Below are 27750 nucleotides of genomic sequence, written 5' to 3' on the forward strand. Positions count from 1 at the left end.
GTCACTTAAAGTAAAGACGCGTACTTAAAAAAATATTCATAATATACTAAATAGCAGTGGGGAAGGTTGCAGGTAGACTGTTAAGATCCGCCATAAATATTGCACATTAAACTTTTTTAGTCATACGCATTTGTTTTAATTGGACATAACTATAATTTACAGACGGTGTTGTTTAGTTTTTAAAAATCAATTAAACACTGCCAAACCTAACCATAATAGTTTTGGTATATTATGGGCGATACAACAAAAGTGTGCACACTTTTTCATCCATACTTATTTGTTTTCGTTGGATTAAGAATACATATTATTACACACATTATCGATACATTTTTTTTAATTCATTAAGCGCTGCATAACTAAACTACAATAGATAAAAAATATTATTCTATCTATAAAATATCCAAAGTTATGTATGATTTAATTGCGTAATTTTAGATATTTTATAGATATTTTTTGACTATTATCTATTATGACTTGGTCTTCGCTTGGTTTAAATGAATTTTTAAAAAATAGCCAACACCATAAAATGTAAATAATTGTAGTATATTTCAATGAAAATAAATACGTATGACTCACAAAATTTAAAGTGCACTATTTATGGCGGATCTTAACAGCCTACCTCCACTCTTCACTGCAGGTAGGTAAATATAATATTGTATTGTTTTTGTAAAAAAATGTTGGTTCCGATTTTCGATTTTTCCACCGGAACCAAACCAAATTTCGAACCATTAAAAATGTGGGTTCTAATCTAACAGCGCTGGATTAAATACATATGTACTAGGCAAAATAATGGCATCACACCACCTAATATGTTCCAAGGAAGACCCACCTCTCTAGGAAGAGAAATTACAGGAATAAGATGATAAAAACATACATGCAATTGTAAATACATTTCGAAAAACTCCAAATAATTAGTATAAATGCTTATTCAGCAGTTGTTTCTTAAAACTGTTTATTTCTAAATGATATTTTTAGTTCGTAGAAATAATCCTTTACAGTGTCTTAATTTCATTCCTCCGCCTATAACTATCCTTCTTTGCTTGTGTCTTATACTCATTATTGACATCCCGTGGGGGTAGACAGGTATTGCATTGCCTAGAGGCAGCACATTATAAAGGGCGGCGAATGAAGTAACGAATAGAAATCTTGCAATTGTAAAAAACTGTGGCGTTTTTCAACGAAGCACGCGATATGGTTACTTCATTAGAACGTATCGACGTCTTAGTTTAATAAAAAGTAATCGAAGCATAAAAAAATCTGATAAAGTAACTACTGTTGTATTGTAATACATATACTAATGGCAGTATAACGCACAGGTTAAATTTTTACAAGGGTGCCTCCAAACCTGTTATCACCACAGACCTTCCCGTACTAAACACCGCCACTCTTCTGAGAGTGGGTTTGTGGAAATTCTCTAATTCTCAGCAGATATTCTGTATGTCAAGTTAATAGATGTTTGATTTATTTATCTGTTTAAGATAGTCGAAAATAAATAATAATAAAATAGGTAAGTAGGCACCTAACGAATTTGCAGACAATTTGAAAATATAAATGAAGAGGGAGGGCATCTTGTTCTGCTTAACGGCTGTACTTTGCCTAGGGACGTCACTGCATATAATATGAAGAAATGTGGTAACCAAATAAAATGGAATTTAATTACACGGCGCCACTGCTGTGTACACGGAGCGTGGTAGGTAGTATTTAAAATAAACAATATACACCCCCTCTCATAGCCCCCACATCCTGAAGCGGACCCCGCTACCTATCGCTAAAGTTAAAGTAAAGGCAGTGCGACAGTCGTACAGTAGCGCTCTCCAAATGGTGTTCGAGGTAAAATTAAAAATACTTAGTGCATGGCCCCCACAACGAGGGGGCTGACAGGGCTCTAGCCTGGGGGCCCGGGCTCTGGGGGGCCACAGCGTAGTGGGTCGATCTGATGAGTGAGATAAACACACATCACAAAGTTGCCCTAATGGGAAATGGGTGCTATTTTCCTTGTAGAGTATTAAAACTTTTAATTAATCTCCAGTTGCGTGATGCAATTTTTGATTATTGTGTGTCGATATTCGACAACTCTATAATTCAAGTGGATGGAACAACGCTAAAAATACACCGAATACCCTTAATTTTTCAACAACATTTAGAAAACGATTCTGTGTAGTAGCGAAAGGTAGACGGGCCCGCCAAAGATCCTGGCCATGATTTAGTGTATTTTAATACATCCACTTGATTTATAGAATTGTCGTGACGTGTCAACACACAACAATCAAAAATTCCGAAAAGGATGTCAACTTAGATAATTAAAATATGTTATTTATTTTGCATCCATCACTGTGCGTTGCATAACTTTTTTTTTTACTTACTTTTAAAAAAACCATATGTTTAGCCTTGTATTTTAATTTGCATACACGTTTACCTGCCATTTTTTATTGGTCAAATACTGATAAAGCCACCAAAAAGTGTATACACGCGATCATTATAAACCCTGGCGATTAAAAATACCTAGTTTTCTAATATAAAAGAAGTGCGTGACAAATTACAGGAAAATAATTAAAAATAATATATTTTTTACCAATTCCATACTTTATAATAATAATAAAAATAAACAGACAGTTAATTCTAAACTTTTCAGGTTGATCAGAATATGTCACTGTCCGTGCGTTACTGTACGACAAGAAGATCTAGGCAATAACCGGAAGTCGCTGGAGTCGAAGTGTAGTTAAAAGTAGGAGGGGCTTTTTAGTTCACAGTTTTAACACGTTGACAAGAAGATCGTGTTCGATAGTACTTGGCGTTACTCTAAAGTAAATTACCACATCCACAGGGTTTGAGCCTCTATAAGGTGGAGGCTATATTAGCAAACTTTTTTGCGAGGCTTTGTACCATTGGGTACTTGAAACTGGGATACAGACAGAAAAAACAACATTCATTTTTTGCGAGTTCAAATCCGTAACCCACGCCTTCGCATTCAAATGCAATAGGCAGTTTTTTTGTGTTTACGCACCACATTTAATTACATATCAAATATGAGCACATCTTTAAGTCCCCATTAAAGTATTGATATTAATTTTCGGTACGAGTCGGTTATGGGGAAGCCAGCGGCAAACACATTTTGAAAATAGCCGATATACTGGATTATTTGTTAGGTTGGTGACGCACACTTAATTTTTTGCCCCTGTGGGGGGCGCTCCCATAAGGAGTAGTGCCTCCCAACCGCTCGGTTTGATCCTGGTAGTCAATGTACCACCGGTTAGATGATTACGACCCTCGACAAAGCAGAGCAATATTCAATATATGTAGAAGTCCCGCAGTTTGCTCTGGCAGGTCCCACCACTTCTCAGAGTGAACTGTGGAAGAGATAAGTCGGTCACAGACCATTTACATATAGGTGATAAGATAATAGGATTAAATTTTGACTAAATATAATATGCTAAGGTAAAGGGTTAATTAAGATAGATTAAATATAAAATATGATTTGGTTGTAAGATAATTGGTAATGTATAATTGTAATATAATGGTTAATGAAATGTAATATGCAATGGGTTAGCGAAATAATAAAGTGGGACATATGGACGGGCGTTAATAGTATATGGTAATTAATGTAATTAAAGTAATATTAATATTAATCATATTATGTACATCGATATCACTATATGTTTGGTTGATAGACTGACATCCGTCAACCATATATAAATGTGTAGCATATGGCGGTATCGGTGTGAATTGGTAAGAAATACGACCACCCCTAACGGATAAAAAGGCAATATTCTAAAATCCGATATCAGTCTGCTTGTGGATCCCGGGAGGCGTCTCTGTGACGCTTTGTTGCCCCGGGACCTGCGCGATCTCGTCTGCATAACTAATTAGAAATAATTAAGTTAATGTTAAATAATTAGTGAATAATAATCAAGTTAAGTTTAAAATAATTAGTTAATAATATTCGAATTAATTTTTAATTAATCAGTAATAAATGTGGTTATTTTTGTGGACTTCGAGATATAAATAAATCAGACGTTTTCAAATGTTTTTTTTGAATTCCGAGATTTAAATAAATGACTTTTCATAATTTACTTGTGAATTTTGGATGCGAACAATTCAGACCTTTTCCTTTTGGATAATTGTGGCTTGTAGACGTTAAATAATTTTGACATTCGACTTATTGTGATTGTTTAACGAGAATCTAGTTACATATAAACATTATTTCATTGACATTTGATTATAAACTTTTGAATAAAGGGTGACCATAAGTTAAATTGTGTAACAACATTGATAATATACCAGTTATGAAGTTTAACCAGTGTTTTCTTGAGTTATCGACTTTCTTTCTCTACCGTAACTTCTTGGTTACTCCACGTCTATGAGATTCCTGCCTGTTCCTCTACATTAATGAACCTCCACTTCCAAGTGCCTGAGCTAGTCAGGAAGTCGGCGGCCTTCATTGGGTTAGTTTATGTTAAGTTGGGTTTTCATTCTTGAATTCGTGAATTTTGCCCAAAATCGGCTATGGCAATTAGTGCGGTTCCCGCCTGGCTTCCCCATAACCGACTTGTACCAAATTTTCTTTTGTGGTTCATTTTCTTGTCGATTATTTACGATTATTTATAAACATTGTCTGCATATTGTGGGTATTACCTTATTAGACCAAATTTCGCCGCCTCAAAAAATCAGCCGCCTTCTGAATATCGTTCAAAGTTTAGTTTTACCCCGGAAAAGCCAACAGCCAATAAGAGTGTGTGATTGGATCGATCCCCTTACGACGTATTGCGCATACGTTCTCGCATGTCATTTTAAAATAATCGACTCAACAAACAACATAGTCGTAAAAAACCCGATCTGCCTGCGGCGTATGCTACGTTTCACCGTTGGGTTGATTGCGTGGTATCAGGAGCTCTCAATTTTTTACGCATGTTGACCTCGTCTGCTAAATAAATCGAACGCATTCTATTTAAGGGCCCACATGTCCTACGTAGGTCAAAATGGAGATTTTCAGAGCATAAGCCTGGACATTCATTAAAGTTTGTAGATAATCTATGTATATAATTTTGAAGCCTTATTATCCTTTATATTTATTTTAAACATTTGATGACTACATTAAGTATTTTTATTACATAAAATAGTATTCTTTTAAACATCTTGATCTAATATTTTAGTATATAGTACATCCATGTGCACATGTGCAGTGGTGTTAAGATTATTTAGATTTATTAATTTTTAAATGCATTTAGAAAACCATTAGTAAAATTTATGTTGACATTATTATTGTGAAATATTTACGATAAAAAAATATATTTATAATCTCTGTGATCCCAAATTTGACAAGAATTAGACATTTTATAATTGAAAAAATGGGCACGATTAACCCGTTTGAAGATAATTCTAAAGATACTGATTATAAGCTATGTCTTTGACCATTCAAATGTGATAAAACATTCTACGAACAATGATTTTTTTATAATAATTATTGACCTAAGAATAAGGTAGTATTTTTTTGAAATACGCCATTTCTATTGGCATTTCCCAGTAGTTAAGCTACAACATACGGCCGTAGCCATAAATTGACAAACGATAAATGAAGTAGGTAGTAAGATCATGTTAACGCGCGTGTTTGAACATGTACCTAACCGAAAAAAATGTTTTTTTTTTAAGATAGAATATATTTGTCAATAAACGATGATGAATTTGGATTATTTTTTTTTGTACATTTGGAAATTGATTGTACTGTTGTGTTTGTAACACATTCATCAGATAAAAAACAAATTAGTTTAAAAATTAATATAATATAAGAAAGTATTAAAACGTTGTTTATTAATATTTTTTTAATTTTTGTATTAGTACATTGTTGACTATTTAAAAAGGTGTCTTTTTAATGAAATAAAGGGGGGGAGGCGCCAAGATAAGATTTTTTTTAAAAGGGAGGCGTAGTAACATAAAGTTTGGAAACCACTGGATTACGGTCATCTCTTTCCGATAGAAAGCTCACGGCGAACTGTGCCAGGGTGAAATATTTTACGTAAAATTTACATGTAATCTACATAAACATGATAAACTACCCTCGATAGACGCCGATAGCAGCCTTGTGTATAGAATAGATGCGCTGAACAATAAAGTTTTATCCAAAATAGTGTTAGTCGTGTTAGCTCTGTAGAAATAACAATATGATATTACCGATGCTCCTAGTTTTTTATGCCAGTATAAATTTAATATTCCTCAGCAACAAGCTATTAGATATCACATGACTTAAAATATATAAATATTGGGATCATGGTTTGAGAATCATATACAATTTGAAGCTTTTATTGATCATTGAATTCAGTTTGATGGATGTAGGACTATCGCATATCTCGCGCGCCTTGGTTTGCATAACATTGAGCTAGGTCCGCAATATTTAATTTACGATCTCGCGTATTCAAGTGTACATAGAGATCTCCACGATAAATCAAGGTGAACAAGTGTGTATGTACATTTTAAAAAACAGTGTTCAAATTTGACCAGTTGACCAAATATAGTGTCGTTTTTTAATTGTTTTTCATTGCTTTTCCGTTTCAGATTTTCATATAATGTAATATTTCTACTAGCACCAATAACCATTGCGTTTATTATTTTAGATTTATCTTTAGTATGTCCAAACATCACTATTTATAAATCGTCACCCATGGCCACCACAAGGGGGGTGCTGACAGGGCTCTAACCTGAGGGCCCGGGCTCATGGGGGGCCCTGCGTGGCGAGTCGACCAAATAAGAGATAAACACACATCACAAATTTGCTCTAATAGTAAAAAAAAGTCGCCTGCGGCGCTATTCTCCTTTATTCCCTGTTATATTTTAAAATATGTGGTTTTGCTATGTAATTTTTAATTATGTTATTACTTGATAACTTCATAATTCAAGTGGATATAAGTATTAAAAATATACTAAATACCCTTAATTTTACCGTGAACACCATTTAGGAAACGCTACTGTAGAGCGTCACACTGCCTTTAATCTTGGCGATAAGTAGGGGGGGCTGATAAATATCCTAGCCTTGTGGCCCGCTTCATGGATGTGGGGGCCATGCCGTCGCCTCAATACTAAGTACAACTAAATAACTTGATTTTCGCTGAAAATGATTCTATATTTCCTTCTCTACAAAATGATAAACTATGTAAGTTAGAAGTTAATGGGAACTGTATTAACTATTTCTTTTTATTCAAACGAATAATTCACAAGATTTAAGAATATATCATTCTGATTATTGAACATTATATAATTTAGAAAAACACTAACTGAGAGAGTATATCACAACCAATAGAAAAAACTTTTTCGAAGTAGCATGATTTCGAAGAACGCTGAGTGGTAGGTATTTAATAACCAATAGCTAAAATATTTGTCGTTATTAGTATGTCTTACCGAAGCATAATGGCTGAATGCGACGAGTTTGGGGCGTTTACCCGTTGGAGATGCCGGATTCGATTCCCGACCGGTTGGCTTACTTTTTTCAAAAAAGTTTTTTCTATTGGTTGTGGGTGACCGGACAAAACAGAACAAGACAAAACAGAACATGACAAAACAGAACAGAACAGCCAGGGGAAAAATGAAACATTAATTTTTGTGGAATCTATTTATTAATTAAATTTTAAACGAAATACATGTACTTATATATAAATATTTAAAAAAAAAAAAAAACAATTTTCAAGTGAAATCATCAAGGTATAATATATTATACTTTCATTTTTTTACAATACCGTTATTTTGAAAATAATTCATTTTTTTATATATATAGAGTATATAAAATTGTATAATGTAACCACTCAAACAAATACGTACACAAAAATTATTATGTGTCATCATTTTCGATAATAATTGGATAGAGAAGAGATACATTGTTACTTTTACTAGATACGTTGGTAGTTAGAATTTTTGATTTTAATTTTATTGTTTTATTATTATTATATATTGGCCTCCAAATTCCTAAATGAGCCACTGGCTCCCGGCAAGAAAATATGTTGTGTGTTCCCACTCCACTCGGTCCAAGATGTTCTCTAGCATTTTCCTATTTTGTATGAACAAGCAGACAAAGGATTTACATATTATAAAGCAAGGTTTATGATTGTAAAGACATTTTACATATTCGCCACTATCAGTATCGTCCCTATACAAAATGCCGCCCCTAGGCAGCGCCAAAATTGCGCCCAATATTTTTATACAGTATTTTTTTATCATCCTTTCATGACTTTAATATTTAAAAAAAAATGTGTTGTATAGTTGTATGGATACATTAATAACAAAATATATACCACAAAAACATACAAATGTATATTTATATTTATTATTTCATTATATTATGTCATTTTTGCCTTACATTAATTTGCTCTGTCTTGAGGAATCCGTGTCGCTTTTCTTCTTCATAAAACTTGCAACATTTGCAATGATATGTATTTTTAACCTGAAATCGTAAAGGTTTAGGCATTATTAAATCGATAATCGATATAATGACCGCGCGATGCTTCGATAAAGACTAACATCATGGGCCAGGAGCGGTAGGTGGGACGTTCTGTAAGAGGAGGGTGCATCTTTAGTTTCGACGGCCAACGCAACTTCCGTGCGCACTGGTTAATAAGTCAAACTGTAATTATTCGCAAATCTGCACATGTCGTTCTGGTCACCAAGGACGTCGAAGAGCAACGGAAGTAAACTAGACATCGTGAACCAGACACAAAATTAGAGTCCTGTTAAATCTTTTATGTTAATTAATACATATTGTTTCCAACCATTGAGATAAATTTTTAATTAAAGATATTTTCGTTATTACTCAGTTTATGTAGCTATTTCTATATATACCAAATGATTCTCCTCATTTGTCGCCCTTCGAGTAACTGCCGCCCCCAAGCGACGCTCATTCTGCCTGCCCCCACGGGACGTCACTGGTCACTGTATCGCAATGATATTTTACAATAACCGTAATAAAAGAATCGATAATCTGCGAATTGCTCAATATGTTTTAACAAAATTTGATAGCGTACCTACTTATATTTTAAAAGATTTCTCAAATACTTTATGTTTTTAAGCTTTTAATCGGTCTACAACTATATCTCTATTGGCGATTTTAAAATTTTAAGTTATACCCCACATAGGGCAAAGGTTGCTACCTTTAGTGCAGTGTTCCCCAACCTTTTTACACCTGCGGACCGGTAAAAAAAGAAAAAAAACGCGGACCACTAATACTGAAATAAAAATGGTTTTTTACGTAATATTTTTTAAATCTTATATTGTGACCGATGGACATAACTTTAACTAACAAATATACATATAACAGTCTGATACAATTCAAATTTAACAAAAACAATGGGTTTTTTTTCAACACACAACTAATGCGAAACCTGCTGTTGCATCTTTGCTTTACATTAATAAATTTATAGCTTTACAGCTTAAAGATGGATATTCATCTTCCACTGATATCCAAAACTATGGAAATAATTTAATGTTCCTTGGGCGGCCCGGTATCATTTCATCCACGGACCAGTACCGGTCCGCGGACCGGGTGTTGGGAACCACTTCTCTAGTGTATATAATAACTTCATAGCGTGATTCTATAGGGTACGTCTAGTTACTAGTTAATTAGCTCATTCAAGTGACATGAATGACATGTAAAAAAGTATGACTGGTTCTTTATGAGATTAAAGATTAGTTTAATCTCTCGAGTGAAAGTCCAGGTCGATTGAGAACAACCCCGGCAGCTGAGTGATCCAGCCAACAGAGAAATATTTTGCGAATATGTCAGTCAATTTCAGAGTCGTGGCCCGCGCGATGGTCTCAGCTAAGGTCGCGGTATTGTCAGCATGGACCCTCGGGAGGAAAACATTTTTCGACTCCTGTCAGAGACCCTTGCTCGTCAAGCCTATACTCAGTCGGAACCAGTCTACCAGCATTTTGGAAAGACCTAAAATACTCATTACAGGTAATTGTGCCAAAAATTATGTGTCAACTATTAATTGCGTAATTACTTGCGAGGCTCTAGCTGTTTTAGTTAAGTTTTAAAGTTTTGTCTACCAGTTAAAGGATCGGTGACTTGTACACCTATATCTACGTTATAGTGTGTAAATAGTACATAATAATATAAATCACCTGGTGTTTATCAATCTATGATAAAAGCAAAAGTGATGATATTATATTAAGTATACAGTAAAGTTATACTCATTTTTATGAGGTCTTTCGTTCGGTCAATCCAAAATAATATTTTTATTTTATTGTCTTAGTTGTAGGTATAAAATTTACCATCGCAGTGTGATTTCTATTTCACAACGTTTTTATTTTGTTTGTCCGGTGGTTTTTTGTCCTTTTTTTTGTTTCTTGCAATCGATTTTTAATTAACTTCCCGACTAGCTAGACATTTGAAACTTTTAGAATATATCATCAGAACACGATGCCAATGCATTATTTTAATACTTTTAGCCATCATTAAGCAGAATTGAATTCGTTTTCAGTTAATTCTGTTTTGTATGAAAAGTTATTTCGGAAGAAATCCGTAATCCAATCCACTATAATTGGTTGCCAAGTGGATGTTCCTAGCAACTAAATTATTAATATATACGTCCGTTATTATGGAAATCAAAATGACATTTCAGTATTCTATATTTGTTTGTTTGTTTTTTATTTAAGTACTTCATATCAAGCACAAGTTTGAGCATATTGAGCATAATAATTCAACAGAAAATTTAAAAACGTTGTATATAAAAAGTTCTTTTTATCTTGTAATTATTATGAGGCCTTTCGTTCGGTCAATCCAAAACAATATTTTTATTTTATTGTCTTAGTAATAATAAAATTTACCATCGCAGTGTAATTTCTTTTTTTCTGATAAAGATATAATTTTCACACTTGTCATAAATTGACCAAAGGCCGCGGATACATCTTATTACAAGGACCAGAATGACGTACCTAAGTATTAACAAAATGCTCACTTTACAGGAGATATTGTCTTCCAACTAACATTTCATTTATTAAAGTACAAACTCGACGTAAACAAACTTGCAAACGAAAATTAAATTAATAACAAATTTTGGTACAGTTCGGTTATGAGGAATACAGCGGAAAACACATTTTGAAAATACCCGATATACTGGATTATTTGTCAGTTTGGGTTAGTTTAGGTTAGGTTAGGTTTGGTTAGGTTAACCTAATAAATAATTCAGTATATCGGGTATTTTCAAAATGTGTTTCCGCTGTATTCCTCATAACATAACCGAACTGTACCCAAATTTTATATCTACATTGTTTTTAATAATGTAAACGATAATATATATTGAACAATATTGCGTGATACAAACATCTTTCCCTGGTATTACTATAGGTAGTAGGTACGTCGGTAATGTTGTCGTTATGTATAATATGTATCTCCTATATTGTATAGTTATCAAATTATCTCTAAATTCAATTCATACATAGGTAATACCTAACTAATAACTCAGATACCTACTTATCGAATTCTGATATTCAACTGCATTGAATAGGTTTAATATAATAATATAATAACTATATCGAAGAAATACTTACTAGCAATAATAAAATTGTCGATTTCTTTGAAGATGAATATGTATTAAAATTTTTATGAGTTATGTGAGAAAGAAACGAATACGATTATTACAACTTTTGAAAGCAGTGGCGGTTTTCAATAAATCGGACAATGCGGTCGCTTTTTTAGAAAGTACCTACACACCAAAATCTTAGATTTCAAACATCAAAAAAACATTTCAACATTCAAAAATAAGGGGGACTCCATACTTGTCAGCACATTAAACTTCCATGCACCTAAAACCACCGTTATTTGAGGTATTTTTTGTGGAAATGTTGGAATTCTCAGAAGATTATGACGTGTACGTATGTCATTTTGTGTAATATTTTTGTTTATTATATCGATAACATAGCGATACCCTAGTTTCTATAAGGAAATAACTCAAAATTTCAAGGTTTTGAGTTAATAATGAAAGGTCTTTTCTTTATAATTCAATAAAAAATAATCAAACATAAAATCATAAAATCAAATAACCCTTTGTTGAATTAATCAATAATTCAATTATAAACGGGAAATGTTTGCGTCGATTATTTGTTATGCATTTTTAAGATAATTTGAACTAAATTAAAAATAAACACATTTACTTTAAAAAACAAAGCTTTAACATTGAAATGAGAATTTGTGCAATTTTTTCGAACGCTATTATCTTAGAACAGTGGCAAAAATGGTGGAGGTAGGCTGTTAAGATTCGCCATAAATAGTGCACACTAAACTTTGTCAGTCATAAGTATTTGTTTTCATTGAAATAAAACTACAATTTACAGGATGGTGTTTGTTAGGTTTTTAAATTCAATTAAACCCTGCGAAACCAAACCATAATTGGAAAGTCAAAAAATACTCGTCTCTCTATAAAATATCTAAAACTATGCAATTAAATCATACATAACTTTAGATATTTTATAAATAGAGTAATATTTTTATCTATTATAGTTTGGTTTGGGCAGGGCTTAATGAATGTATGTGTAATAAGTATTTTTAAACCAACGAAAACATATGAGTATAAATGAAAAAATGTGCACAATTTTGTCGTACCGCCCAAAGTATACCAAAACTATTATTGTTTGGTTTAGGCAGAGTTGAATTGATTTTTACACAATCTGTAAATTGTAGTCTTAGTTCAATAAAAACAAATACGTATTACTAATAAAGTTTGATGTGCACTATTTATGGCGGATCTTAATAGCCTACCTCCACCCTTCGCTACTGGTATGAATTCTCTTAAGATTTTTGCATAAAATTTGAGACTTTAAATGAAAGGGGATGGCATTCTTAGTCTGCCTGAGGGCAGCACTTTGCATAGGGATGTCGCCGATTACATGCATATTATATTCCGATATTCACAAAACCAAAATACTATTTTGGTCAACAGCAAAAAATATGATGTAAACAGTGCATTTTAAATAATATTATGTATTCATTACATTTACGTCACTACAAAATAATTAGCGAAATAGTCCTGATTTTTTAAAATGTATTGCATGATATTATATATTATTAAATAAATTTTAATTTCAGTGCCTATGGACTGAAAAAGAAACATAAAAACTCATAATTGTTTTATTTCTTAACAGTTTTTTATGGCAATTGTTGATAATTTTTCAAAATTATCATCGGCATGTCATATATAAAAACTTGCCTTCACTTCCTTGTGCCTTTTTCCTATACAATTATTGTGCATGTTTTACTGTCGATATAGTAATAATTACTATCCACTACCTACAAAATATGTGATAGAAAAATATTCAGTAATTGCCACTTCATGAAAAAACTGGACATTCAGTTTTTTAAGCATGTCTCATAATTATTATACGCAATAAGATTTCATAGAGGTACCTACGTAATATATGAAAAAATGGCACTTACCTGTTCCTAAGTCCAAGTTATGTGTTGAAAATGAGATTAAAAATTATGTAATACTACATAATATTATAACATTGTATACTCACTAATAACATTTTCAATTGTGTTTAAAATGTGTTGATAATATAAGTACCTATCTACGTAGGTACATGTACAATAATGTTTTGATACGATTAATCGCGATAATGTTACCATTGATAAACATAATAAAATCGTTATTAACAATCAATCCTGAAACAATTTAAATTGGTACCTAGAAACATGGAACAACAAACTAAGAAGACCTTTATACAAAATACAACAGTAAAACAGATCACACATGATTATAATAATAAAATACATGTTACTATTGCATCTATTCTATACACAAGACTGCTATCGGCAGCTATCGAGGGTATTTTTTCATATGTTTGTATCGAAGTATTGTAATTATCACAATAAGTTAGCCGTCTAAACAGTCAAAACTGTCTATCTCGCCCTAAAATGTAATACAGCCAAGAGAGATGATGTTAGAACTTATTGTAACAACTACAACTAATTTATTGTAATTGTTACAATAAGTGCTAATACTTCGATACAAATATATGAAAAACTACCATCGATAGTTGCCGATAGCAGTCTTGTGTATAGAATAGGTGCGCAGGTAAGATTTATACGACAACCAAATACAATTTATCGTTTAATTTGAAATAGTAAAAGTACAATAACACAAAATATAGTATAAGTATATCAAATTATGAAAACATTGAGGTATTGAACATGTCAATAGAATAATTATTCGAAAGATAATGAATCCTTGGTATTGAAGAATAAATATACATGGTGGCTTTAAAAAATCAACGTGGAAAGATTTGCGAACTTTTGTCTAAGTACCTACCTAATGGGAAACTGGATCATACAGATTGAGGGAGTCTAAAATTGAATTTAGGGTTTTAAGCATCGTGTCCGGAAACTTGTACGTATGCAGTTCGCCGTATCACACTTTACCGTGAAATGGTGTATCGGAAATATATGGCCGTATATTAAAGACCGTCCAACCTCTTTGGGTCGTATAGTACCTACTGTTATAAAATTCATGTCTAAATAAAACACGGTTCTTGTCGGTTTACACTTTAAATAAAGCCGATATATTGGATTATTTGTTAGGTTAGCTTACGTTTTCATTTTTAAATTCATGAAGTTTGCCAAAATCAGCGATGAAAATGAATTAATGTTCATATTGAATGTAATAAAATTGGAGACCGTATAGTATACGGTTATCTCTTTCCGATAAGAAAGCTCACGGGGAACTGTGCAATTACAACGCACAATTTACATAATTGTAACTTTTAAACCTAACCAAAAGGTCAGCAATTTGATCTTAGTCTTGGATAATAGTGTATATTCTTTTCCAGAAACCTTCTGTCATCTTCATTTTCATATATGTCTCTGTCTATACCTATTTAGAAGCTTTTCTTCAATGACTTACGTTGACAGATTTTATGATTGCGACTAGACCATAGATAATAACTCTTCCAGATTTTATATTGCATACTATTAGATTTTACGTGTCTATACAACTTTCTAGAACCGAGTGAAAGGAAAACATTAAATGCGTCAAAGTATGTACTTACTCATGCGCCTTATAACATAATAATTATTATTGTTTGAATTGCGCAAACAAGCATACCAGACGATATTGTAACACCTCATAAATTACTCACAAATATTATATTTCCCAAAAAATTGTGTGTATATTATCTTTTATTGACATTTTGTCATTATGTTCACAGGTGGTCTCGGCCAATTGGGAATCGAATGCGCCAAGCTGTTGCGGAGTAAATACGGGGAAGAAAATGTCATCCTATCTGACATAATAAAACCAAGCAAAGAAGTTATATCTAGTGGCCCTTACATATTCGCTGATATATTGGACTTCAAGGGACTCCAGAAGATCGTCGTGAACCACAAAATAGACTGGCTGATACACTTCTCCGCCTTGCTGAGTGCTATAGGCGAACAGAATGTACCCTTGGCCGTGAGAGTCAATATTGAAGGGATGCACAATGTAATTGAGCTAGCTAAACAGTACAAGCTTAGAATATTCGTACCAAGTACTATAGGTGCATTTGGACCGGATTCTCCCCGAAATCCAACCCCTAACATTACGATTCAAAGACCACGGACAATATACGGCGTTTCAAAGGTGCACGCCGAAATACTAGGCGAATATTATCACCATAGGTTTGGATTGGACTTCCGGTGTCTACGATTTCCGGGGGTTATATCCAGCGACCCTCCAGGAGGTGGTACAACAGGTAAAGCATTCCTTATAATATTATACATACAATTATATTACAATAGAATATAAGCTATCCCACGTCGCATATCAGATTGGATATGTTCGCATATAAAGACATGACGCGATTACAAAAATGCAGTAATATATTAAATAACGTTATATTAATGATTTTCACACAAATCAAAAAATAAGTAATCTAAAACCAAGCCAAAATAAATGTGAAATATATTAATTAGACATGCGTTTACGTGATAGAATTCCAATGTAATGTCTTGAGAATTTGTTGATTCTACGATATTTGAATTAGGTTCCATGAATAAACAGAACATGATATAAAAGAACATGAAGAAACAGAACGGTGACAAAACAAAACATGAAAAAACAGAACAGTGACAAAACAGAACAGCGATAAATATAAGTATAACCTTTCAGGAAAAATATAACATTTTATGTTGAAATTGTCGTATGTCTATATTATGTTGTATAGATTTTTAATAACACAGGTTTTCAATACGCAATAAAAAACCAAATTATATAATTTCTGCATTCCTAATCGCCGGAAAGCCTCAATTGAACGGGACTGAGCTCAGTGTTGCTTGCAAGCCAGCTATATCACATCTTAATCAATCTAATAATAATATGTTCAAAATGCTTGGGTGATTAGGTACAACGAAATAATGAGTTTACTAATTCTGTGCAGTTGTGCATGATTATCAAAAACAAGCAGATAAATAATTGAGGTGTTTACGCCGAATGGCCAACATGCAGTGATTATATAATATAAAATACTTATATAATATATATATATATATCGTTTATAAAGTTAACTTTTATAAGTATTTAATTAACAAATAGATACTACAAAAATGAATGCTTTATTTTTCTCCTGGCTGTTCTGTTTTGTCACCGTTCTGTTTCTTAATGTTCTGTTTTGTCCGGTTACCGTTATGTTGACAGCTATTTCGGGTAATAAACCTATCCTCATAATTATATCTTCTTCTTATTGTGCCATCCCCTAGCGGAGGTCGGCCACCATCAAGGCGATCTTATCTTTGTCGTCTGCTACCCGGAACAATTCGGTGGAGCTGCACTCGTACCAATCACGGAGGTTCTTAAGCCACGAAATGCGGCGCCCTCCTCCGCTACGCTTCCCATTGATCTTTCCTTGAATGACAAGTTGGGGAATGCTGTATTTTTGTCCTCTCATAATGTGGCCGAGGTATTGTAGTTTCCTGGTTTTGATACTACGTAGAACTTCTCGGTCATTCCCCATTCTATTGAGAACTTCAACATTTGTCACCCGGTCAGTCCAAGGAATTTCGAGGATGCGTCTATACAGCCACATCTCGAAAGCTTCAAGTCTCCGTGACATCTCTTGGTTTAGCGTCCATACTTCCATACCATAGAAAAGACCTAGGTACCTAGGAAGACTTATATAATACATTACAAAACTTTAAAATACGTAACATGTACGGCCCAAGCTCTGTGTTAATAAACCTAGAACTGGACTCATTTTATTTAAAAAATGTTCTTTTTTCTTTTGACCATGTCAGACCACGTGGTCCTTCATAGGGTGGAGGTTTGTCTTAACGAATTTTTGTTTTTACAAAAAATGGATGTTAGCCACTTGCTCAGCCTATTAAATCCATACTCTGACTCAAAAGTATTTGTCAGACCCAGGATTCGAACCTGGAACCACGACATTATAAACCGACGCGTAATCCATTCGGCCATAGTGGGCATATGATACAATATTTGCGAATGTGAACAATTTATGATGTTTTTTAATAATTATAAAAAATGCGTTAAAACTGTTGGTTTTTCAAAAAATGTTTGTCACCTTTTAATGATAAAATATTCATATAATACGATGTTTACTATTGTTGATTATTTAAAATGAAAATTATCATTAAAATCTATTAAATTGCAGATTTCAAATTCACTCACAGAAGCATTAATGCCACTACTGGTAAGTGAGTGACTGTAAACATAAACACTACAAATCTCGGTTTGTTTACCGTTGGTAAATTATCTACCTTGAACCTGAAATCGTAATTGAATAATCAAGCGTGTTGTCTGATGACATCGTAGTTCAGAGATTGGCCGTAATTTTTATATAAGGAAATCGCAGCGTTGCTTCCTGTACCCACATTTTATTAAAATTAAATAAATTGAAAAAGTGACGTAGATTCGGTCACTAACGATTCGTCATACAATTCGATGGTACGACGTACGTAAGTAAATTTCAATTTTAGTCTCTAGTTTTAAAGTAGTGTCCTTTTAAGTGCTTAATAATCAGCTCCGTCCGAAGTGAGTCCTGGCTTCCTCCAACAACAATCTCCACCTGTCCTTATTTGGTAACCCAAGTATCGTATACGGCTGTCATTGGTAGCTCCTAACCCTAGCTCATGGGTAGTCAACCTTTTTAGACCTACCGCCCACTTTTGTATCTCTGTTAGTAGTAAAATTTTCTAACCGCTCACCGGTTTCACAGTAATGGTGATTTATAAAGTAGGGAAGTAACTTTACTTTATAAAATTTATAGAGTAGAGTTACAGCAAAAGCATATAATAATAATTACTTACCAAATACTTTGTGTCAGACTTTCGCTAAGTTTGGCAGAATAAATCTTTATAAAACAACTTACTGTAGTTCAATCTATCTTTTTATTTATACTTTGCATACATAGAAGCATGAAGTCTGATGAAATTATATTTCATTAATTAAATTTTTAATGGGATCCCTGAGGCTGATGCTGCGAAACTAAATACCGGATACCTGGCCCAATTGTTGTGAGGAACAAACGAAGGTCTCCTCTTTCGGAAATATTCAGGCGGTTTCTTTCTTTGGTCATAATATGATTAACAGCACTAAAGCCTGCTTCCACAAGATATGAGGTAGGGAAAAGTTCTAACATTTTAAATTGTCATTGGGAATTTTATGAAAACATGAAAATATTTTTTAAAAAACCCCTACCGCCCACCATGAAAGCTGGAACGCCCACTAGTGGGCGGTAGGGACCGGTTGACTACTCCTGCCTAGCTAGTGAATTTTTACTTTGCCTATTCTTTTGTCATGTTGGATTAGTTGACATTATTCTCTTTGCCGGCTCACAGTGCATATGACGCATTCAACGCAGTCTCCTAATCGTAAATGATTGAACTGTACTGCAATCTTCGTTCAGACCGTATAGCTTATCATTGTATACAGTGGCGCGTTTAGTGACATATAGGCCTGACGTACTGACTGATTTTGAGCAGTGACGTCCTCAGACAAAATGCCGCCTCTGAGCAGCGCCAAAATGCCGCCCCATTTTTTATCACCCATGCACGTGTCGTTACTGGTCATCATGAACGTCGAAGTGCAAAGGAAGTAAACTAGACATCGCGAACTCGACAAAAAAAATACAGTCCTGATAAACCTTTTATGTTACTTAATACATTTTGTTTCCAACCAGAGAGCTAAATTTTTAATGGAAAGATATTTTCGCTATTACTAAGTTTTTGTAGCTATTTCTATATATACGAAATGGTTTTCCTCGATTTTCCGCCCTTCGAGTAACGCTCAATCTTCCTACCCCCACGGGACGTCACTGATTTTGAGCCTCCCTACGATAAAAAATGTACAATCACATATATTTTTCTAAATAAATCAAACAAGTGCATTCGTATAACCTACTTAAATACCTACAGGTTAATTGAAAATAAATCGATATCAAGTTACAAATTTACATAGGGGGTGTATTTTTTTGTCTTGTTCACTTATAATTAAGAGCTATTAGAACCCCTACTTTTATGCAGGGATTTTGTTATGCTTTAGGTTTATGCAATACGTATTTTCCACTCAGTTTGTGAGAAATATGCATCTTTTTTCAAATGTCAATATTAATTTAATAACCGAGTGGCAGGTTTTAACTCTTCGGATGCCCCCTTTTAATTTTTATCACGAATTGGTTGCGTTATTTTGCTTTAGGAAACGCGCATCTTGTATATAATATATCGTTTTCTTCTTTCGACCATGTCCGATCATATGGGCCTCCACAGAGTAGAGGTTTGTATTAACAGATTTTGATTTTTACGAGAAATGGATGTCAGCCACTTGCTCAACCTATTAGGTCCATACCCTGACATACACAAATTGAAAAACAATATGTGTACTTGCCAGACCCAGGATTCGAACCTGGGACCCACGGCGTGACAGTCCAACGCTTAAGCCGCGCGGCCACCGTGAATGTATAGCAGTGACGTCCCTAGACAAAATGCCGCCCCATTTTTGTTTACAATATTTTTTATCATCCGTGTTCGTGTCGTTTCTGGTCACCAAGGACGTCGAAGGGCAACGGAAGTAAACTAGACATCGCGAACCTGACAAAAAATACAGTCCTGTTAAACCTTTCATGTTAATGTATGCATTTTGTTTCCAACAAGTGAGCTGATTTATTTAAAGGAAAGATATTTTCGTTATTAAGTACTCAGTTTAGGTAGATATTTCTATATATTCCAAATGATTCTCCTCGATTTGCCGCCCTTGGAGTAACTGCCGCCCCCAAGCGACGCTCAATCTGCCTACCCCCACGGGACGTCACTGGTGTATAGGTATAATATATCGTATTTATTCTACTTCAAATATTGCCACACCTAATAATTGATCCATAAATACGGCAGAGAATTTTTCACATATATTTACAATACATAAATATAAAATTCTTGTAATAATAACACTTCAAAAAGTAATAATTATCCATGCATGTGCCAGTTTCGAAATAGGATTTGAAGTATAGTATTTAATATTAAGGCTAAGTCTCTACCTACCAGAGGCACCTAATGGAAAAATACGAAGCTTCCAATTTGAGATATTTTTTTGATAATTTACAATTAAAACTGTATTAATTAATAAATATGTAAGTAACTGAAAACATTAAAAATATTTTTTATTTTAAGTCAAAGATAAACGTACAATTTAAAAAAAAATATAAAATGTGAATTGTGAATTGTTGAAAGGATCTCATCTTATTATTACATATTATTCTATGGTCATATTATTTATTATTAAAATTTAGTTTATTAAGTTTTCTATAATATCATGAAGAGATTTTTGACTAATTCATAGTTTATCTTTGACAAAAAAATATTTTTCGTTTTAATGTTTTATGATACCTAATATTTATTAATTAATAGTTTAAATTGCAAATTATCAAAAAAATGTCTCAAATTGCTGGCTTCATATTTTTTCGCTAGGTGTATTCTAATAAACTGGGTTATTATCGATAATGATTGCCCGCGACTTATTGAAATGTTTATTTACAATCGTTTCGGCATCGCACTTTTTGGGCGTGGAGCTTCTAATAAGTTCGTCGACACGAAGATAGTTAAAATATTTACTATTAAATATGAGAGAGTGTTGACCAGTTCAGTCATCAGAGACATAAACAAATATTTCCTTTTGATAATAAATGATATACTTTCAAATTATATTGTAAACGGTAATGATATTGCATTTTTTGGCAGACGTATAAACTTGATTTGAGAATATTCTTCTTCAGAAGGCAACAACATTTTCCTCGGCTTGTAGGATCTCGTCGAAATTGCAGCCTACTGGGCATGAAAAAAGGTGTTCCATGCTTTGCATTTCGCTTTGAGAACCCCCACTTTACCATGTTGCTCGAGTGCGCCCTACCATGGTTCTTAGTCTGTTTAGTGCTTTCCATGTACGGTACCTGAGAATGGCTCCGGGTGGGAGATGCTCTGCTGGCTTTACCCAATCTTCGGGACCCTCAGAGGCTAGGTTTGCCTCCCATGCGGATAGTCTATTTTCTTCGGGTGGAACAGTCAGAGGCATGGTTGTTGCCATAAAGCTTCCTCTGGATTTTAGCCTTGTTTTGCAAATTTGATACCCATACATGACGTGTACTGAGATGTTATTACATGATAACGCTTACAATTTTGTCGACCAAATACACATTTTAAATTTCTAACTATGATAAACCAACATAGCTTTCAATTGATTATATTTTTAATGTACATATTCCCAATATTGTCTTAAATGCGGCCCTGTCTCCACACCAAACTCTTAAATGTTTTGCACACTTGGAATGTAACGCATTTCTACCAATTGTGTATGCCCTGGGTCCAACCAAGCTTTTAGTTTAAAGTATTTTATATGGACAAAAAATATTTTACAAAATAAAACTACATATTCGAAAGTTTGAAGTTCTGCTACTGAATTAAATATGCAGGAATCTATGGAAAATATATAGTATGCGATTATATAAAATGTGTCTAATTATTGATTTATACATATTAAAATTTAAACGTATTAATATTTTTATGCTCAATAGTTTTATTCATTGAACAATGCAGGGGCGATTTTCTTTTGACACAAATTTAAAAATGGGGGATACCAGATAATTCAAATTAGTCATAAAATTATTATATAATACTAAAATATGCTTTTTAAATAATATCTATACAAATTTCACAGAACAAACGCTCAATTAACAATTTTTAAATCAGCGATGTTCCATGGTACTATACAGATCATACATTGCTAAGAGACCGCAAATTAATGCAAAAATTGTGAATCGTATATACCTACCTACATCTTTGATAAGTAGTGTATTTCGTGGATGTGAAGACGTTCTTTCGCCTGCGACGCTAACGTATTATCTTATGAAATATAGACTTTAATTAATAAGGTACATTTATTATTGTAATTATTCAAATACCTACATAATACTTACTTTATATTAGTGTTTTAATAATATTATAAATTCATGAATGCTAATAATCAAAATACTATATGTTTTATAGATATACTGTTGTACATATATATTGTGATTTGTAAAAAAAGAGTCTGTTTCCGTGAGTCTCTCTTCTTGATCGTTCCTCGTGGCTGAGGATTGTGACCACCTTTCAATTTTGTCATCTTTTGAGCGAACATGACCATACCATGACGTTCCACCCCCCTCGATCCTCTGCTTCTCTCAGTGCAGAGTGAATGCTGCCCCATTATTGTTGTTAATTGCATTGCATTACATCAACTAGATTTTTTTATTATATTTCACCATTTCAGTTACACTATTTTTTACTCCATTAGTATGAATACAATAATAATTAATTATTAATGCTGAAGTGTGTTATTGTATTTTGTTTACACGAGAAAATACTTCTATGTCACCTGTCAGACTGTTTTGCATTTAATTTGCACATGCTTCAGCAAAATAATAAACAAGTTCAATGTCATGATTATAATACTAGTATACATAATATATACTACCTTTATTTTGTTGTTATTAAATTGCAAGAATCGATTATAGTATTATAAATATTAATTAATATTTTGTTATATTATTAATACTTTCGACCGAAGGTACTTGATGGAATTTGAATTTAAATTCTAATGGATTCAAGCTCTGTACTATTCCATTTAAGTCGTTATTTGCGACCCGGGTTTCGCCTTTCGGCATATTCAGGCGTCGTGTACACTCACCAAAGGCAAACACACACTGACAACGAACACCCTTAACTCTACCTTATATAGTAAATCAATACAATAAAGTAGGTAAAAACTCCATTACCTACCTATTTAGTCAGAGGTTACAACAAAAAATTCAATAAACAAATTATGAATAGCTGAAGTGTCAGTAAAAAACCTAATTAGTAAAAACCGTATCTTATTAATAACAATACACTGGACAGCATATTATTATAATAAATCGTCAAACCTAATAATAGGTCAAAATTCTTTATGACAATAAAAATACTACACTCAAGAGGTGTAAATCGTCAATTCTAAGAAAAATAATTAATCAAGTTAACTAATGATATATTAGTCTTTAATAATACTCTTACAAGGTACCTACTTTTATAACATTATTTTTTAAGGTTCCTAAAATATTTATGGGGTTCTCGGGGATCCGCGGTTTGGTTCAGATTCCATTTCCAGCTCTTGTTAAATTAATCAGCTATTTTATTGAATCCACCAAGACGGTATCTTCATACTTTTACGAGGATATACTGTTACCCAGTACTTCAACCGTTTGCGGGCCATGCCACGATATAGGAAGGAGATTCTTCCGACATTGTGGCCATGACGAAATCACTTTGTAACGGTGTTAGTGTAATTTAACAGTAACTATGCCATCGCCAAATTAAGTCACCAGCACTGCCACGAGAATTTGATACCATTCTACCAAATAATATTTATTGAAAAAACCTGTATAGTTCACCCAGCCATCGGAAGTCTATGAATGCCATTAACTCTACGATAAGAGAGGAAATACGCTAATCGCTTCGATGGGAGGTGGGAATTTTAACTTATTTTGTGATAACTGCGAAATATTAGAGTTATTAATTACATTTTTTAATCAATTTAATTGCTATGGTTTCTATGAAATGCGGCAAATTAATGGTTTGCACCTAGTGATGTAAAGTAGGGGTACATAGGTCATGCGCTATTTTAACACATTTCGTGGATGAAAAACTAAGGAATAGGAATAATAAAGAATTTTAACTATAGATATGGACGTTATTTCTGTTACGAGCGTTATGACATTTCAAGTTATTTAGAAAACGCATCAAGGCGATGTCTTTACCTACCAGAGGCACCTAGCGGAAAAATACGAAGCTTGGAATTTGAGACATTTTTTTGATAATTTACAATTTCAACCGTATTAATTAATAAATATGTATCTGAAAACATTAAAAAGAAAAATATTTTTTATTTTAAGTCAAAGTTAAGCTTACAATTATTGTAAAAAAATGTTATAAAATGTGAATTTGTCAAAGGACCCCATCTTATTATTATATATATTTTATGGTCATATTTATTATTAAAATTTAGTTTAAGTTTTCTATGTTTTATCGTAGAGATTTTTGACTGATTCAGTTTTAATATTTTTTATATTTATTTTATTATATACATTACATGTAACGATACCGTAATCGATATAACGATAAGGTATACATGTATGTATGCGTTTTGAATGTGTGAATGTCCTACGAAAATGAACCACGCATTATAGATATGCAATAGTGTGTAATACACCAATATTAGATGAGCGTCAATGGATAAACCGAGAGCAGTTGTCGGTATTCAACGTATGACATACCTATTCTTGACACGTGTCATTTATCCCGGACTCCCTTACTCGAGATCGATTGCCTGCTTCTCCTTACCCGTTAGGTATTTCAGTTCCCATTATTTCTGAGTTCCCTGGTAGGCAGGTAGATACATCGTAAAATAATAAAGATATAAGTTTTATTAATTTCTTGCTTCAGTCACTAAAAAACCCAAATTTGTTAGTTCAGTATCTATTTGTTCTGTGGCTTTTGCTTAACGTTTTGTTAATGGTATCTTTTACATCTTTAGATTACGCAATCGCCATTTTCCACTCCGCCCTCCGGACGGGAAAATACGAATGCTACCTCCGACCGAACACCCGCTTGCCCATGATGTACATCGAAGACTGCCTCCGGTCCCTCTGGGAATTCATGCGAGCCCCCGAAAGCGTCCTACGAAGGCGAGTCTACAATGTTACCGCGATGAGCTTCACGCCTGAAGAAGTGGCTGAGAAGCTGTCCAGCTACGTTCCAGAATTGAGAGTCAGCTACAATCCTGACTCCAGACAAGAAATAGGTAAGAAATTATTGAGGGGCTAGGGATTACAGAAGTACAAGTTAATAATTAGTACAAATAATTCTGAGGAGATTTTATATCATCATATAACATTATTTACGCATTAATAGCATTTTATTCCTAACATTGAATTAAATTCCATTAACGTCTATGTGTAAAATGCTGTTATTTTTTATAGCAACGTACCTGCTATGTAATTTGAATGTTTTTATTGGAATAGTACCTACCTAATAATGGATCATTTGAGAACAAGGCATCATTAATTATTGTAGAATATTAAAAATCCTTTTTATTTATATAACATCTAATTTAGGTATGGTCCCAATATTGAAGCTCGATTTGACATAAATGGTTTCAAGTTATATCTACACATTTTTTAATTTAAAAATAGAGTATTCAAAAATTTTTAGAGTACCTACGTTACTTAGTGAAATCGTAATACGAGTAAACTAAATTTTAATACTAATTAATAACTATAAAATAATAAAATGGAATCCTTTAGAAAATTCACATTTTATAACATTTTTTTGTAATTGTGTGACTTAGAATAAAAATTATTTTACTTTTTAATATTTTTAAATACGTATTTATTTAATCACAATTTTAATTGTAAATCATCAAAAAAAAACTCAAATTACATTCTTCGTATTTTTCTCCGCTTGGTGAAGTAAGTACTCGCCCTAAAATGTTTTGCGGGTATTTCGCTGACTTCTGAATAGTGCCACCCGGGTCCTGAATGTCTTCTCCTTGGCACGGGTCTCGGCATTAGGAATAGCATTGGGGAATGTATTGGATTGGAAACCCAAATTAATCAAAAATATCAATTTCAAGTAATTTTTTTTAAATTTCATTTCCTCATTAACAATCAACTAGAACTGGCATATCGTGCAGCTTTGTGTGAAAAATATTTTGTTAATACTAACATGATTTAAATTAAATTAAATTTATTTTTTCAGCTGATTCTTGGCCTCAAGTATTCGACGATAGCGAAGCTCGTAAGGATTGGGGATGGGAGCACAAGTATGACCTCGACGCCTTGGTTAACCTGATGGTCAACGATGTAAAGAAAAACTATATTGATAAGAAGTAAATTTTAAAATAGATATTTTATTTGATAATTACCCACTTTATAATTTAAGTATAATTTTTTAATAAAAGACCATATTATATTTTATATTACTATTACTATATTGTTGGTTTTGTGTCCTCACATTTTTACTACCCCACCCCCAAGATCAGGGACGGCTCTAGTAAAGGAGCAAAGTGTGCACTGCACTCCCATCATCGATTAAATAAAAATATATAATATACAACCCCCATGTATTCCGAAAAATGCGATATCGGAAACTTATACGAAATCAATCATTTTGAATTCCGCGCGTATTCGAACATGTGATTTCGACGCTCTACCGCTCTGACGTCTACCAATACACACGTAACTACACCAATGAGACGCGACCAATACACACATGCCTCCATCGGTGAGACATGCCAAGGAGCAAAATTCAAAGTGTACCTTGAATTTACACTATTTTTCACGCATACATTTAAAAATTTAGATCGACAAATGAGGCTAGTAGAATCAAAACCAACAAAGTTCTATAAGACTACATGAATCTTCGTTGGAAATGATGTTTTCCAAGTTAATTCTTCAGGAGGTTGCCTGTACATAATGCCATAGTACACAAATCTTAACTCGGCGTTCGGACAATAAAATCATACACTGGCCGATATAAATATTCCAACACAAGCGTTTAGGCCACGCGTCGAGATATAGTTGGAAGCCTAATTATTGATGACTAATGTCATGTCGATGCATGCAGTGCAAAAATAGAAACATATTCTCGACTTATTTATCAAACGGTTAGTTTAGTAAGTTTAGTTCAACGTAAGCCGCTCCCGGTTTCACCGATTTCGCCGATATTATTATGCTAACGTTGGTGGATTAATTTTTTTATTTTCATTTTGAGATTACCCTATTACTATTAGTGTTTCAATAGGTAGGTATCTTAAATTTGATGTACACACAGTTCAGTTCAGCTTGTTAATTTGGTACTTAGGTGCATTATGATTTTAATCAGGTGGGTATTCCACAGAAAGGCTGTTATTGAGAATAAATAGGTACTTAGGTGTAGAATTGTAGACGTAGGTGGGTGGGTAGCTTTTAACAATTAATTAGCCTAGTGTTTGCCGCATTGAAGTAGGTACCTAGTTACATAGGACTTATAATATCTATTATTATGTTTATTTTGTACAGATAGGTAGGTACCTAGGTATCTATTCAATAAGAATAGGGAATCCAATCCCGAGCCAAAATTCTGATCCCGGGATTTCGGGATTACAATTTGACAATCCCGGGATCCCGGGACTGGTCCCGGGATTGGCATTTTTTTTCCATTATTTATATAAAATTTTTATATTTACA

General features: G+C 33.3%; 3 protein-coding genes across 3 annotated transcripts in view; 1 reads left to right on the top strand and 2 right to left on the bottom strand.

Annotated features, from left to right (window-relative positions):
* The window catches only part of atk (artichoke), a 98647-nt gene extending 83799 nt beyond the window's left edge, over window positions 1-14848 (bottom strand). The window contains exon 1 of the mRNA XM_085955406.1: window positions 13412-14848. The gene's annotated coding sequence lies outside the window, so the exon portion shown is untranslated. The remainder of the gene's footprint in view (window positions 1-13411) is intronic.
* Window positions 1-27750, bottom strand: part of LOC147066447 (uncharacterized) — a 1147709-nt gene that overhangs the window by 946805 nt on the left and 173154 nt on the right. The window lies entirely within an intron of this gene.
* On the top strand, window positions 9587-26510 carry Tdh (L-threonine dehydrogenase). The gene is made up of 4 exons (XM_085955411.1): window positions 9587-9934; window positions 15181-15705; window positions 25059-25325; window positions 26282-26510. The coding sequence occupies exons 1-4, from the start codon at window positions 9751-9753 to the stop codon at window positions 26413-26415; spliced, it is 1110 nt and encodes a 369-aa protein (XP_085811537.1). The 5' UTR covers window positions 9587-9750; the 3' UTR covers window positions 26416-26510.

Source organism: Rhyacophila brunnea, unplaced genomic scaffold (assembly GCF_057557595.1).
Source record: "Rhyacophila brunnea isolate RB1 unplaced genomic scaffold, BYU_Rbru_1.0 scaffold_5, whole genome shotgun sequence".
NCBI classification, from domain to species: domain Eukaryota; kingdom Metazoa; phylum Arthropoda; class Insecta; order Trichoptera; family Rhyacophilidae; genus Rhyacophila; species Rhyacophila brunnea.